We start from the raw sequence: 15119 nt of genomic DNA, 5'->3' as shown, positions 1-15119 counted from the left end.
TATATATATATAATCAATATATATATATATATGTACAACTTTTTGTTTCCTTCTTTTGTCAACAACATAAATAGTATACGGGTATTGTAACGATTAGCGAATTAAAAACACACAAAGTTTACCTTAAACTGACAATTATTAAATCAAATTTTTCCTTTTCTTCTAAAGTCAGATCTCCTCTTAAACTTTTTTGACATTATGTCCTCAAAAGTTTCAAAATCAGTGAATAAAATAAGAACATTAACAAAACGTTAAACAAAAGCCGACGTCAGAACAACAAAGAAGTGAAATATAAAATAACATAGCCGTTATGTGAACATGTTAACGTTGAACCAAAAAAAAAAAAAAGTATGAAAAGGAATTAGTAACGGACATTAAATTACAAAACATTTAATTTATTAAATAATTAAGAAAATTATTAAACATCTATTACTTTAATTTAAAAACTTAACTTTAGCCATGTGTCCGTCGCCGTTACATCCTCGCTTCACTAAAATTAATTAAATGAGAAAATTTAAAAAAAACTCGTAACACCCAAAACGTATGAATCAGCAGAAATCTCACTTCAGTTTTTGGATCGATTTCCCAAAACAAACCCCCAAATTAATAAAAATCTCTTTTTTTTTTTTTTAATTAATGTTTCTTCTTCTTCTTCTTCTGATTCTGATCCCTTCTTCTTCTTCAGATTCTTCAAGCTCTGCATCTGCAGGTTTTTTTTTGTTTCTCTTCATCATCTGCTCAACTTTGTTTGACTTCACCAAAGACGAGTTTCATCGTTGAGCTCTTTGACAAGGTAAAGCTTTGAACTTTATCTGAATCTTCCACCAAGAAACTTTTATGTATTTACGGGTGCAGAGTCACTCATTGTAGTATTGATTCAGTGTTTATGGATTTGACCGGAATTTGAAAAGACAATGACTTTGTACGATTCCGATTTCTTTGTTAAAAACGAGACATTTACGGAGAAAATATAGGAAAATAAAAATCGAATTTTTTTTGGGGATTTTTTTTTCAATTACTACTCTTTCATCTTGGATTGCAAGAAACCCTAAAGCTTAAAGCTTTAACCTTTTTGTTTTGTTGTGTGTGAATGTTTCAGGGGAAAGGTTGTGTCTTTTCTCTAAACCGTCATGGCTACACTAAGCGATATCGGATTTGCAGCAGCGATCAATATCTTAACAGCGTTCGCTTTCTTCATAGCCTTTGCGGTTCTTAGGCTTCAACCGGTTAACGACAGAGTCTATTTCCCTAAATGGTATATCAAGGGTTTAAGGAGTAGCCCCATTAAAACTGGTGGCTTTGCTAGCAAGTTTGTCAATTTGGATTTTCGATCTTACGTCAGATTCTTGAATTGGATGCCTCAAGCACTCAGAATGCCTGAGCCTGAGCTTATTGATCATGCTGGTTTGGATTCTGTTGTCTATCTCAGGATTTACTTACTCGGGTATGTCATATGTGTCTCCTTTGTTGTTTCTTGAATTTTTTCAATGATTATGTATGTGTGAGTGTGATCTTTGATTCAGTTGGTGGAATAATTTTGCAGGCTGAAGATCTTTTTCCCTATAGCATGTATTGCTTTCACTGTAATGGTGCCGGTTAATTGGACTAACTCGACGTTGGATCAGTTAAAGAATCTTACTTTCAGCGATATTGATAAGCTCTCTATATCGAACATACCAACTGGATCATCCAGGTGAAGAAACTTCTTTAATCTTTGTGGCTTTGGTTGTAAATTGTGGAAGCATTGGTTCTATTGGGGAATGTTCTGACTTGTATATGTACAGGTTTTGGGTGCATTTGTGTATGGCTTATTTCATTACCTTTTGGACATGCTTTGTCCTACAACGAGAGTACAAGATTGTCGGTTCAATGCGGCTACAGTTTCTTGCTTCTGAGCAAAGGAGACCTGACCAGTTTACAGTATATACTCATTCTGAATCTTTTGGTCCACTCAGTTCTAGTTTGTGAGATTAAATGTCATATATGATTGATTGTCTCTTTGGATAAATCTAGGTCCTGGTGAGAAACATTCCTCCAGATCCTGATGAATCAGTCAGCGAGCTTGTTGAGCATTTCTTTAAGGTCAACCATCCAGACTACTACCTCAGTTACCAGGTAACAACTTTGGTTGACTGACTGATCTATTTGGGGATTTTTTTATGGTGTATTGATCTTCTGGTTTGACAAACCAGGCGGTCTACAACGCAAACAAACTATCAGAATTGGTTCAGAAGAGGAAAAAGTTGCAGAATTGGCTTGATTACTATCAAAACAAACACTCTAGGAATCCATCTAAAAGGCCTACAATAAAGGTAAACCAATACATACAATCACATTGCTTTCTTTCTTTAGAAAGTGATCTTCTCTTTTGTTGAATCTTAATGTCTACTTACCTGAGCAGATAGGTTTTCTTGGCTGCTGGGGTGAAGAAGTTGATGCAATCGATCACTATATGGAAAAAATCGAGGGTCTAACGAGAAAAGTAAAGGCCTTATTGATAATTTAATGAACTTGTTTGATCATTTCGTCCCTCTTATTCAGACTTTACTTTGATGGTTTCAGATATGTGCAGAGAAAGAGACGGTAATGAGCAGCACGAAATCGCTCGTGCCTGCAGCTTTTGTATCCTTCAAAAGGCGTTGGGGTGCAGTTGTTTGCTCTCAAACTCAACAGTCAAGAAACCCGACAGAGTGGCTAACCGAGTGGGCACCAGAGCCTCGAGACATATACTGGGACAATCTAGCATTACCATATGTTCAACTCACGATCCGAAGACTAGTGATCGCTGTAGCTTTCTTCTTCCTCACTTTCTTCTTCATGATCCCTATAGCTTTCGTACAGACACTCGCCAACATCGAAGGAATCGAAAAGGCTGTTCCTTTCTTGAAACCCCTTATCGAAGTGTATATAAACCTCAACCTCAGCTCTCTCTGTTTCTTTTGTTTGTGGTGATGTCTCTCTGAACTCTTTGATCCCTCTTTGTGTTTGTGGACAGGAAAACAGTAAAGTCATTCATCCAAGGTTTCCTTCCGGGTATCGCATTGAAGATATTTCTCATTGTCCTACCAAGCATACTGATGCTGATGTCGAAATTTGAAGGCTTCATAAGTAAATCTGCATTAGAAAGAAGATGTGCGAGCAGATACTACATGTTCCAGTTCATCAACGTTTTCCTCTGTAGCATAATTGCTGGTACTGCGCTTCAACAGCTTAACAGCTTCCTAAACCAATCTGCAACCGAAATCCCAAAGACCATTGGTGTGTCGATACCAATGAAAGCCACTTTCTTTATTACCTACATAATGGTGGATGGATGGGCTGGTGTTGCAGGAGAGATACTGAGGTTGAAGCCGTTGATAATCTATCATCTCAAGAACTTCTTCCTTGTGAAAACAGAGAAAGATAGAGAGGAAGCAATGGATCCAGGAACCATAGGATTCAATACTGGTGAACCGCAGATACAACTCTACTTCATCCTCGGTCTAGTTTACGCAGCTGTTAGCCCCATTCTCCTTCCTTTTATCCTCGTCTTCTTCGGCTTAGCTTACGTGGTTTACCGTCATCAGGTTCAAAACCCAAATCCAAACACCTCTGCTTTCTAAAGAAACTAAGATCTAACAACGCTTTTGTTTGCAGATTATAAATGTGTATAACCAAGAGTATGAGAGTGCTGGTGCGTTCTGGCCTGATGTTCATAGACGTGTAGTGATTGCACTGATCGTATCTCAGCTTCTTTTGATGGGATTGCTTAGCACGAAACGAGCTGCTCGTTCGACTCCGTTGCTTTTCATACTTCCTGTGTTGACCATTGGATTCCACAAGTTCTGCAAAGGACGTTACCAACCTGTCTTTGTCAGATACCCTTTACAGGTTACTAGTAGTCTCTTCTGCTGCTCTATCAAGAAATGAGTCTCTCATTTGTTCTTAGTAGTGATATATGTCTCTTTGCATTTTTTTGCAGGATGCAATGGTTAAAGATACGTTGGAACGCACGAGGGAACCGAATCTAAACTTGAAACCGTTTCTTCAAAACGCTTATGCACATCCGGTGTTTAAGGCAGCTGATAATCTAGCGAATGAGATGGTTGTGGAGGAGCCGGAGCCCAATAGGACGCCTGATTTAGTGGCGACTAAACGTGGTTCAAAGAGGCTGTTGTATAGTGGCTCTGCTGAAACCTTGACTTAGTAATGAACAGTGTCGATCAGATTTTTCATGAATGATATTTTTTTCTCTTAGGTAATGAAAGAAGTTTTCCAAAATTATTTTTGAAGAATTGATAATATGCTCAAAGGGCATGACAATTTTTTTTTTTGGAGGGTATATAAAATAAAAAAAAACGAAATTTATAATCAAAATTATCTAAATAAATTAAATAAGTTAAATTGACTATGGAGAGTTTGTAGTAAAAAATAGGGAAGCGTGTCAAACAAAAGGAAAAACAAAAAATTAGATTCATGAGGTTTAGCTTTGATCGACCGGTTATAGGAAATGGATGTATTGATTTGACTGCATTAATTTTGCATTAGACCGGCCGGTTAAAATTACACAATTCACTATTTGATAATACAACAGATTAAAACATACTAAAATCTTCTGATAAAACAATTTAGAAAACACACTGTATGTTCCAAACAAAAATGACTCGACCGTGAACTAAATTTTAAGTATGGTTACTTGGAGACTTTCACGTACACCTTATTCTGTGCACCCATACATTTCAATATACACACCTAACTAACAAAATCTCTTTTAGCAAATATCAAAGTTAGTCGCCTTTGAATTATACGGATAAAACATACTAAACCGTAAAGACAAATGTAAATGAAAAATACAAACATAATCCAGAAACACATTAATTGAATTCTATGTAAAATTTGAAGCTAAAAAATGATAACATTTCTCTTCATTTAAGAGATATGTGTTGCTTGGGTAGAAAATTTACTTTTACGTAATTATATTTTTGATTAATTTTTTCCTAATTATGTGATTCGTAGATTGAGTGTATTGGTTTTATTATTCGTTGGTTTTGAAAATCAGATTAATTAACAGTTATCGCTTATATGTGGTTATGAATTAATTAATCAACTGTCAACTATCTAAAACGCCAACCGAATGAATTCATATTAGATAGATGTCGTATTCGCACCATAATCAATGATGTAATATATGAATCTTGTTAAATTACTCATTATATATCCAAATATTGGAATTTTATAAATTGTGAATGTTCAGTGCATCTTCTAATTTGATTGGAATGTTACAATGGTCAGAGATAGCTATCTACAATAGAAAAATGATGAAGAGTAGACGAAGACACTTATAATGTCAAAAATATGTATTTTTGTTGTCGTTTTGGATTGATAAAATTTGATCTATGAAGTTTGGAATACACCTTCTGAGATTTGAAATGTGTATTTTATACATTATACATGTTCTACAACATTTAAATTATGTATTCTACACACTCTTCATGTTCTANGGTGCGTTCTGGCCTGATGTTCATAGACGTGTAGTGATTGCACTGATCGTATCTCAGCTTCTTTTGATGGGATTGCTTAGCACGAAACGAGCTGCTCGTTCGACTCCGTTGCTTTTCATACTTCCTGTGTTGACCATTGGATTCCACAAGTTCTGCAAAGGACGTTACCAACCTGTCTTTGTCAGATACCCTTTACAGGTTACTAGTAGTCTCTTCTGCTGCTCTATCAAGAAATGAGTCTCTCATTTGTTCTTAGTAGTGATATATGTCTCTTTGCATTTTTTTGCAGGATGCAATGGTTAAAGATACGTTGGAACGCACGAGGGAACCGAATCTAAACTTGAAACCGTTTCTTCAAAACGCTTATGCACATCCGGTGTTTAAGGCAGCTGATAATCTAGCGAATGAGATGGTTGTGGAGGAGCCGGAGCCCAATAGGACGCCTGATTTAGTGGCGACTAAACGTGGTTCAAAGAGGCTGTTGTATAGTGGCTCTGCTGAAACCTTGACTTAGTAATGAACAGTGTCGATCAGATTTTTCATGAATGATATTTTTTTCTCTTAGGTAATGAAAGAAGTTTTCCAAAATTATTTTTGAAGAATTGATAATATGCTCAAAGGGCATGACAATTTTTTTTTTTGGAGGGTATATAAAATAAAAAAAAACGAAATTTATAATCAAAATTATCTAAATAAATTAAATAAGTTAAATTGACTATGGAGAGTTTGTAGTAAAAAATAGGGAAGCGTGTCAAACAAAAGGAAAAACAAAAAATTAGATTCATGAGGTTTAGCTTTGATCGACCGGTTATAGGAAATGGATGTATTGATTTGACTGCATTAATTTTGCATTAGACCGGCCGGTTAAAATTACACAATTCACTATTTGATAATACAACAGATTAAAACATACTAAAATCTTCTGATAAAACAATTTAGAAAACACACTGTATGTTCCAAACAAAAATGACTCGACCGTGAACTAAATTTTAAGTATGGTTACTTGGAGACTTTCACGTACACCTTATTCTGTGCACCCATACATTTCAATATACACACCTAACTAACAAAATCTCTTTTAGCAAATATCAAAGTTAGTCGCCTTTGAATTATACGGATAAAACATACTAAACCGTAAAGACAAATGTAAATGAAAAATACAAACATAATCCAGAAACACATTAATTGAATTCTATGTAAAATTTGAAGCTAAAAAATGATAACATTTCTCTTCATTTAAGAGATATGTGTTGCTTGGGTAGAAAATTTACTTTTACGTAATTATATTTTTGATTAATTTTTTCCTAATTATGTGATTCGTAGATTGAGTGTATTGGTTTTATTATTCGTTGGTTTTGAAAATCAGATTAATTAACAGTTATCGCTTATATGTGGTTATGAATTAATTAATCAACTGTCAACTATCTAAAACGCCAACCGAATGAATTCATATTAGATAGATGTCGTATTCGCACCATAATCAATGATGTAATATATGAATCTTGTTAAATTACTCATTATATATCCAAATATTGGAATTTTATAAATTGTGAATGTTCAGTGCATCTTCTAATTTGATTGGAATGTTACAATGGTCAGAGATAGCTATCTACAATAGAAAAATGATGAAGAGTAGACGAAGACACTTATAATGTCAAAAATATGTATTTTTGTTGTCGTTTTGGATTGATAAAATTTGATCTATGAAGTTTGGAATACACCTTCTGAGATTTGAAATGTGTATTTTATACATTATACATGTTCTACAACATTTAAATTATGTATTCTACACACTCTTCATGTTCTAGGAATTTTAGAAGTTTTTTTTGTTTAGCTATAATTAGAATTCTAATTTCTACGAAATTCATAATACATATTCTATATGTTCCTCTTTGTCTACAAAAATTTGAATACATTTTCAAACTGTTCATTAATCTGAACTGTTAATTATGATGGGATCCATAATTTTAAACATGAAAATACCAAACCGATGAAGTCCGATTATATAGTCAAAATAAACCGATTCGGTAAAATTGTTGTCCAAAAATAAATTTGTTACAGTGTAATTTCTAGATTCGCAGAGTTAGGGTTCATACTTCAGAGCGGCGGTGAAATGTGAAGTATAAAACACGAAAACATTTCTCCGCCGCTTTGAAGTATGAATCCTAACTCCGCGAATCTAGAAATTACACTAGCAAATTTATTTTTGGGCAACAATTTTACCGAACCGGTTAATTTTGACTATTATAACCGGCATGGTTGGTTTGGTATTTTCATGTTTAAAATTATGGATCTCATCGTTATGTCTCAACATAATTTGTACTACTTAATTAATTTTACTCATCACATAACCGAAAAATAAATGTACAGTTTGATAATTCATAACAAATATTTGGACCACGAATGTTTATAATTTACTTTTTAGTTTTGAAGCGTTGGGATTGTGAAGTCTCCAATGTGGTGGTTTAGCTTAGAGGTGTACAAAAGAATTTTTAAATGTGCGTTGTTGTTTTTTTTTACTTTTTCTTGTGTGGATTTAGGTCTTTTTTTTTTCCTTTTCTCGTCTACATAGAAAAATGATGAAGAGTAGACAAAGATACTTATAATGTCAAAAATATGTATTTTTGTTGTCGTTTTGGATTGATAAAATTTGATCTATGAAGTTTGGAATACACCTTCTGAGATTTGAAATGTGTATTTTATACATTATACATGTTCTATAACATTTAAATTATGTATTCTACACACTCTCTATGTTCTAGGAATTTTAGAAGTTTTTTTTGTTTTACTATAATTAGAATTCTAATTTCTACGAAATTCATAATACATATTCTATACTTTCCTCTTTGTCTACAAAAATTTGAATACATTTTCAAACTGTTCATTAATCTGAACTGTTAATTACATATTTTTAAGTTTTTTTCCCTATATTCTACGAGAATTAAAATGAACATTCTATCCGTTTAAAATTATGAAAAACATAATCGTAAAAAATAAAAACTGAGTATTTATATTACATTCACGGTAGTTTTATTATTTCTAAACACTTAAGTGGGACGGTTGTTGTCAACTACATATAATTTGCAAATTGGGTGGATCAATTGGTGCATATTCAAAAAATATATAATCACTACGATACATAACGATGAGATCTATAATTATAAACATGAAAATACCAAACCAACGACGCCCGGTTATATTTTTTTTTGTGTGTAACTATAGAGTCGGTAAAATTGTGCAATATAATACTTTGTTGTGCAATATAATAATTGTGCTAGAGCACGGGTTAAAATTCTTTTTAATTATATTATAACTTTAGAATAAAATGTAATTTATATGATTATTTTTAAAAGTTTTTTAGATAAAACATTATGCAACAAAATCTAGTAAGTTTTAATTATGATGGCTTGAAAAAGACACCTATTTTGTAAGTTTTCTATTGTTAATTTTGTAATTTTATGTATGAGAAATGGTTATGTTTGTTATTTGTTTTTATTTTAAATTTCGAATATGTTTAATAAAAGTTTTTTAATATAACCCGTGTTTAGGTAAAATTTTATTTTCGACTGCAAAATAAGATTTCAGAAATCACGATTAAGTATGATAAATTGCAAAGATTTTATTCCTTTTTATGCCTAATAATATATTTATATGTCTAATAGTATATATTTGGTAACAATTTATGGAATACTAAAGATTTTATTTTGGAAATTGTATAAATTATTGGAATATTCTTTTTAAGAGGACTCTTTGAGATATTTTTAAGTGTATTTATATAACCCATAGATTAACCAATTAATCTATAACTTTTTTTTGTAACCAACAAACTATATTTAATCTATGTAACCAACAACCTATATTTAATATATGTAACTTATTTTGTAACCAACTTATATAAATTATATAGTCTAAAAAAAATCATGTACTTCCGTTTTATTATATAGGGGATATGGTAAATTTGATTAAAAGTATAATAGGATTTGAATTAGTAAAAAACATATTTCACCAATTCGAATCCCATACTTTTAATTTTTAATTTTCTCAAAAAAAATGTTGTTTAATTTGTTTGTATATTTAACTTATTAGTTCTATTTTAAAAAAAAAAAATTAAAATTTTTGAGTCCTTCGTATCTCCAATTATCATAGAAAAGGATAAATACGGAATTAACACAAAATACCAAAAAGCCTTTTTGTCAAAAAAAAAAATACGGACTTTCAATACACCCTTTTTTGCTCACCTGAATCTCTCAAACTCCTCCTTTACGTTGACATTGTTGATCCTGCGCCAGTTTCCGATTGATCGGAGGAGCAGGGATCGCCGGAATGGACGAGGTGATGACAGCGGCGGACGCGAGAGTCGGAAACAGGGCGTTGTACGGATCACCTCCGTCGCAGCATCTGTTTCCTCACAATCTCCCAATCTTCTCCGCTTTTCTCGCCTTCGCTCTTGCTCAGTTCCTCAAAGTTTTCACCAATTGGTCCGTTTTCAAATCTTATCTTCTTCTTCTTCTTCTTCTTCTTTTCGTATTTCTCCGATCTGTTAACGCGAATCCCTTAGATTGGGATTGAACAAATTTCTTATCTTTAGGTCTGCGTTTTCAATCGATTGTTTAGAAATTTGAAAACTTTTCTTTGCCCTTCTTTGATTTGGTTTCAGAACTTGTTAGAGTAGCTAGAGATGGAGATTAGTGGAATTGAAGGATGTAATTTAGAAAGTTGAATGTTAGATGTTTCAGGTACAAAGAAAAGAGATGGGACTCTAAACGGATGATTAGTTCTGGTGGTATGCCTTCCTCTCACTCTGCTACTGTCACTGCCTTAGCTGTTGCCATTGGCCTAGAAGAAGGAGCAGGATCACCCGCTTTTGCTATCGCTGTTGTCTTAGCATGTGTTGTGAGTGTTTTCTTCTTTGAGTTGTTTCCAGTTTCCAATGTCTCTTACAATGAACTCCTTGTGTCTATTAGATTTGAAACTTTTGAACCTCTTACTTCGCTTAAAGTCTACGTGTATTAAATATACAAAGTAACAGTCTTTCTTTCGCCTAGTGTGGAAAAGAGAGTAGAGACTTTGCTTTTCAACTAGCAACTCAGTTTTTGCTCAATCTTACTTGTTGTTGTCCTTGTGAAGTGTCTTTGATTCCATATTTAAACCAAAGCATCTTATCTCTGTCTTTGTAAAAATGGGTTGCAGGTTATGTATGATGCATCCGGGGTCAGGCTTCATGCTGGTCGTCAAGCCGAGGTAAAGCCATAGAATAACTTGTTAACATCTTCTTTTTTTTTTTTATCTTCCTTTAAAGTTCTGTGGTAGGGTTGTTATATGCTTTCTAAAACTTCAAGCCTTTTTATATAACTTTAGCTGCTGAATCAAATTGTTTGTGAGTTTCCTCCCGAGCATCCGTTATCCACAGCCAGACCCTTGCGTGAACTGCTCGGCCACACTCCTATCCAGGTTTGCCCAACTCAGCAGAAATTTGGTTTATACTTTCAATCATTCAACATTTCAAGTCTATGTTTATTAAAAGGTTCTGGGATTTTTGCCTTCCTTCGACTTGTGTTCTGTTTTTCAAAATAAAAATCTAGCACTTTTGTTAGATTGTAGTGACATGTAGGAGTCAGTCTGACCGGTTCCAATTAGGATATTTTCCCTAAATGATCGTGTCATAACAATGTTAGAATCAGATTGGATTTCGTATAGCTAGAACATTAGAACTGAAGTCACAATATTTGCCACGTAGCAAACCAGAGTTATTGGTGTCGATGATACGATCCATTGCTAAGTTATATGAGATTGGATTACAGGTTGCAGCAGGTGGGGTTTTAGGATGTGTGGTGGCATATTTGATGAGGAGCACAAGCTAGTTTCTTTCTACTCAAGTATGAATCCAAAATTCTTTTGAAATCATAGACCCTTCAGAAACTATATAGATTTAGCGATCAAGGGACGCTAGATTATTGAAGTAAATGGAAATTGTGAAATCTGTGTAATATATAGATCATAGTTAGACTTGTCCTTGTTTAAGCTGTTCCTTCTCAACATTCTCTCCCTCTCTCTATATAATCTTTACTTGCAAAGCATTCTTTAGTAGTTACCGAACAACCTGGACCACACCTAGGCTTGTCACATTCTTGTGTGTCAAAGTATCTTTACCACTACTGATAGAAAATATCAATATGAAGCTTTTGAGTCAGCCTAACTAATTCGAAGATCTGTTTTGGATATTGTTCTTTAATGACTGGTAATGGCTATGTAGAATCAGATTCCAGTCCGGATTACGGTGCTTCACGTTCTGTTTTTGCCTTTAGTGTCTATTGGTTTAAACTCTATTTCAGAGTGTTCAATAATAGTGAAGCCTATAAAGGAGGTATCTCTGGTTGTTAAAAAGTTGACATGATGTCACATTTGGATAACATTTACGGAAAGGAACAAAGTTGTCAATTTAGTAGAGTCGGCTTCTATAGCCAGGACAACCATGCTTAGGTTCACAGTTCACACTAATCATCGTCTTGTTCTGAAAGCTAACCTTATTACAGATACTCATTCAAGTTTGACGATAGATCGAATCTATTAGACCTGCAATATATAGAGAGATAGATCATAGACCTCTGTGTTTCTACTTACTGCTCATACAATATAGTACACCTTAGAAGAATATCACATAAGCAAGTCCAACAGAACTTGCATAGAAGTACACGTGTATGTCTATCTGCTGTGTACGTGTGTACTTGTCGATGCGTGTAACGGCGTAAAGTATTGTTCCTATTTCTACCGAAAGTGACGAAAACTGTGGAAGCAAGAATTTATTCACTTTGAAAGAAGATGTTAGTTAAAGTTGAAAATATTCCAACAAAATATTTTTAAATAATCTTCATCTTCTGTTTCAAGATTACAAAACCTCCTAGCTAGAGAGCATCACTGTCAAGAAAAAAAGAACAAGCAGACAAGAAAATGGGATGTTTCGGATCATCAAAGACTTCAAAAACAAGAAACCACAAACAAGAAACGATGACACGACAAAACTCATCTCCTCAACCTCAACCTCAAAGCTTGAGAACCGAAGAAGTTCTGCTGCAGATTCCGAGATGTAGAGTGCATCTCATAAACGAATCCGAAGCCTTGGAGCTGGCCTCCGGTGATTTCAAGCTCGTTAAGGTCTCAGACAACGGCCTGACTTTAGCTATGATCGTGAGAATCGGACATGACCTTCAGTGGCCGGTGATTAGAGACGAGCCGGTTGTGAAACTTGATGCACGTGACTACCTCTTCACGCTTCCTGTTAAGGACGGTGATCCACTTAGCTACGGTGTCACTTTCTCAGGAGACGTCAGGGACGTAGCCCTCGTGAACAGCTTGAAGTTATTGGACCAATTCTTGAGTGAGAATTCTTGTTTCTCGCATTCGGCGTCGAGTAAGGTTAACAAAGGAATCGACTGGGAAGAGTTTGCGCCGAGGATTGAAGATTACAACAACGTTTTAGCTAAGGCTATTGCTGGAGGAACAGGACATATTATTAGAGGAATCTTTAGTCTCAGTAATGCTTACTCTAACCAGGTTTAAAATCACTCTAGAAGCTTTCTTGATATATATATAATGAGAGATAATAATATATGTACATAATATGATTATAAGTTTTATGATGGAACAGGTTCACAAGGGAGGTGACATAATGATTACAAAAGCTGAGGAGAGCCAGAGAAATGGAGGAGGTTACAACAATGGACACTCCAGTGGTACTGAGAAGAAAAATGGAATCAACACAAACCTTCAACGGTACTCACTCTTTAGTTATATAAATGTACACTCAAAATGTGTCGTACAAAATTGAGACATAAATCTTTGTTCTTTTGATATCGTTGGCTGCTTTGTTTGATGAATGTAACATGTATATAGAGTGAGGAAGATGTCAAAGGCCACTGAAAGTCTGAGCAAGACGATGTTGAATGGTGCGGGAGTTGTGAGTGGTTCTGTGATGGTCCCAGTGATGAAGTCGAAACCAGGGATGACCTTCTTCTCCATGGTTCCAGGGGAGGTCCTCTTAGCTTCACTTGATGCCCTTAGTAAGTTGCATCTTATCAAATATAAAGTCTTTTTTTTAGGGGGTCAAAACTGGAAGAAACAAAACTTAATGAGGTTTAACGTTTGTTTTGATCCATTAGATAAGATACTAGATGCAACTGAAGCCGCAGAGAGACAAACTCTGTCTGCTACATCCAGAGCTGCTACCAGAATGGTCAGTGAGAGGTAAATATTTCACCTTACAAATACAATCCTCAAATTTGAGATTCATGTTTTCATGATAAGTCTCTAGTGAACATTCACTATTTAAGAGTTTTAAGGTGATCATTAACTGATAAGGACACACTTGGCAAAGCAGGTTTGGAGATAATGCTGGGGAGGCCACCGGAGATGTTCTAGCGACAGCCGGCCACGCGGCTGGAACTGCCTGGAATGTTCTTAAGATCCGCAAGACTTTCTATCCTTCATCTTCTCTCACATCCGGGATCGTAAGAAATGCTCCAAGAAAGTGATATATAGCGAGTTGTATTTTCAGTTACTTTTATCAACGTATGTTATGATCGATGGAAACCCCAAAACCAAACTCACTTTTCATATTTAGATTCTCTACGTAATAAGGACTGATCAGCTATAGTTTGTACACTACAAGAAAATGGTGTTTTTGCAACATAATTTTGGCAACGTCCCTTTTCGTTAAAATTTTGCAAGAAATTTTGCAATATTTTTACAATGATAAGTACACGTCACAATTTTATTAAAAATTCATTGCTAAATGACAACATAGATTTTTGTAGCAAATTATCGTTACCATTTTGCAATTTTTTTATGACGAAAATAAATTTTCTTACATAAAAGTTCAACATTAGTGAACATTAGTGAATCATTGCTTTTTTGCAAGAAATTTTTAGTATAAGTATGTGGCACATCTGTAACTATTTTTTGCAACATTTTAAGTAACACTTTTGCAACTTTATTTTATACACAAAATTTCTAGATAAATATTTGAATGTTTGTAACTGACTTAATAAAAAAAAAATGTATTGCATAGTTAAAACTATAGGTGATTCAATTAATTTTTTTTTTTTTTTTTGTTAAAAGGCATTCATAGAAAAGAAGATCTTAAAATCTTATAATTAGAAAATGGTATCTTAATAATTTAATAAGCCAACGAAACTATAAAACTTGAGTTTCCTACACTACCAAACCCAGCACAAAAACTAAGATTTTGCCTTCATCGAAAATGGAAAACATGCATCTTTGATAGTGTCAAAACGGGTTTGCTTTTCAAACCACTTTCTCCAACCCTTTTTTATTTATTTTCCTGGTACTTTTTTTCATTGCAAAATATTAATACTTATTCTAATTAAAAGCTTAATTTTTTTTTTTTGTATATTGAAAGGTTGATGATTTATTGTTTTATTGTTTGGTCAATTTACTGTTTTAGATGACATCGAGTAAGAGAATTTTGACTAATGAACAGTTAAAAAGCTTCAAAAGTGAGCCATATTAGACATTGGAGATTGGTCATATGCACTTCTTCGTGTTCACCATAATTATGTACCCTCTCCACAACTAATGTAAAAAAAACAATACCTACTTTATAAAAAAATTCTGATGTATGGT

At 34.0% G+C, this 15119-nt stretch overlaps 4 protein-coding genes across 4 annotated transcripts; all 4 read left to right on the top strand.

Annotated features, from left to right (window-relative positions):
• LOC104766058 (CSC1-like protein At3g21620) lies at positions 514–4228 on the top strand. The gene is made up of 11 exons (XM_010489873.2): positions 514–793; positions 1100–1444; positions 1544–1693; positions 1785–1920; positions 2014–2115; positions 2193–2312; positions 2402–2482; positions 2563–2903; positions 2996–3566; positions 3637–3870; positions 3962–4228. The coding sequence occupies exons 2-11, from the start codon at positions 1131–1133 to the stop codon at positions 4184–4186; spliced, it is 2274 nt and encodes a 757-aa protein (XP_010488175.1). The 5' UTR covers positions 514–793; positions 1100–1130; the 3' UTR covers positions 4187–4228.
• Positions 5472–6036, top strand: LOC104767718 (CSC1-like protein At3g21620). The gene is made up of 2 exons (XM_010491703.2): positions 5472–5678; positions 5770–6036. Exons 1-2 carry the CDS (start codon positions 5472–5474, stop codon positions 5992–5994), a joined length of 432 nt encoding a protein of 143 aa, XP_010490005.1. The 3' UTR covers positions 5995–6036.
• On the top strand, positions 9669–11554 carry LOC104766057 (uncharacterized membrane protein YuiD). Its single transcript, XM_010489872.2, has 5 exons — positions 9669–9958; positions 10217–10373; positions 10671–10721; positions 10839–10931; positions 11282–11554. Exons 1-5 carry the CDS (start codon positions 9804–9806, stop codon positions 11339–11341), a joined length of 516 nt encoding a protein of 171 aa, XP_010488174.1. The 5' UTR covers positions 9669–9803; the 3' UTR covers positions 11342–11554.
• On the top strand, positions 12266–14149 carry LOC104766056 (senescence/dehydration-associated protein At4g35985, chloroplastic-like). The gene is made up of 5 exons (XM_010489870.2): positions 12266–13031; positions 13126–13250; positions 13371–13537; positions 13637–13721; positions 13855–14149. Exons 1-5 carry the CDS (start codon positions 12429–12431, stop codon positions 14006–14008), a joined length of 1134 nt encoding a protein of 377 aa, XP_010488172.1. The 5' UTR covers positions 12266–12428; the 3' UTR covers positions 14009–14149.

Source organism: Camelina sativa, chromosome 19, assembly GCF_000633955.1.
Source record: "Camelina sativa cultivar DH55 chromosome 19, Cs, whole genome shotgun sequence".
In the NCBI taxonomy this organism is placed as follows: domain Eukaryota; kingdom Viridiplantae; phylum Streptophyta; class Magnoliopsida; order Brassicales; family Brassicaceae; genus Camelina; species Camelina sativa.
The sequence above is the reverse complement of the archived record's forward strand: the minus strand, read 5'-3'. Positions and strand labels throughout refer to the sequence as shown.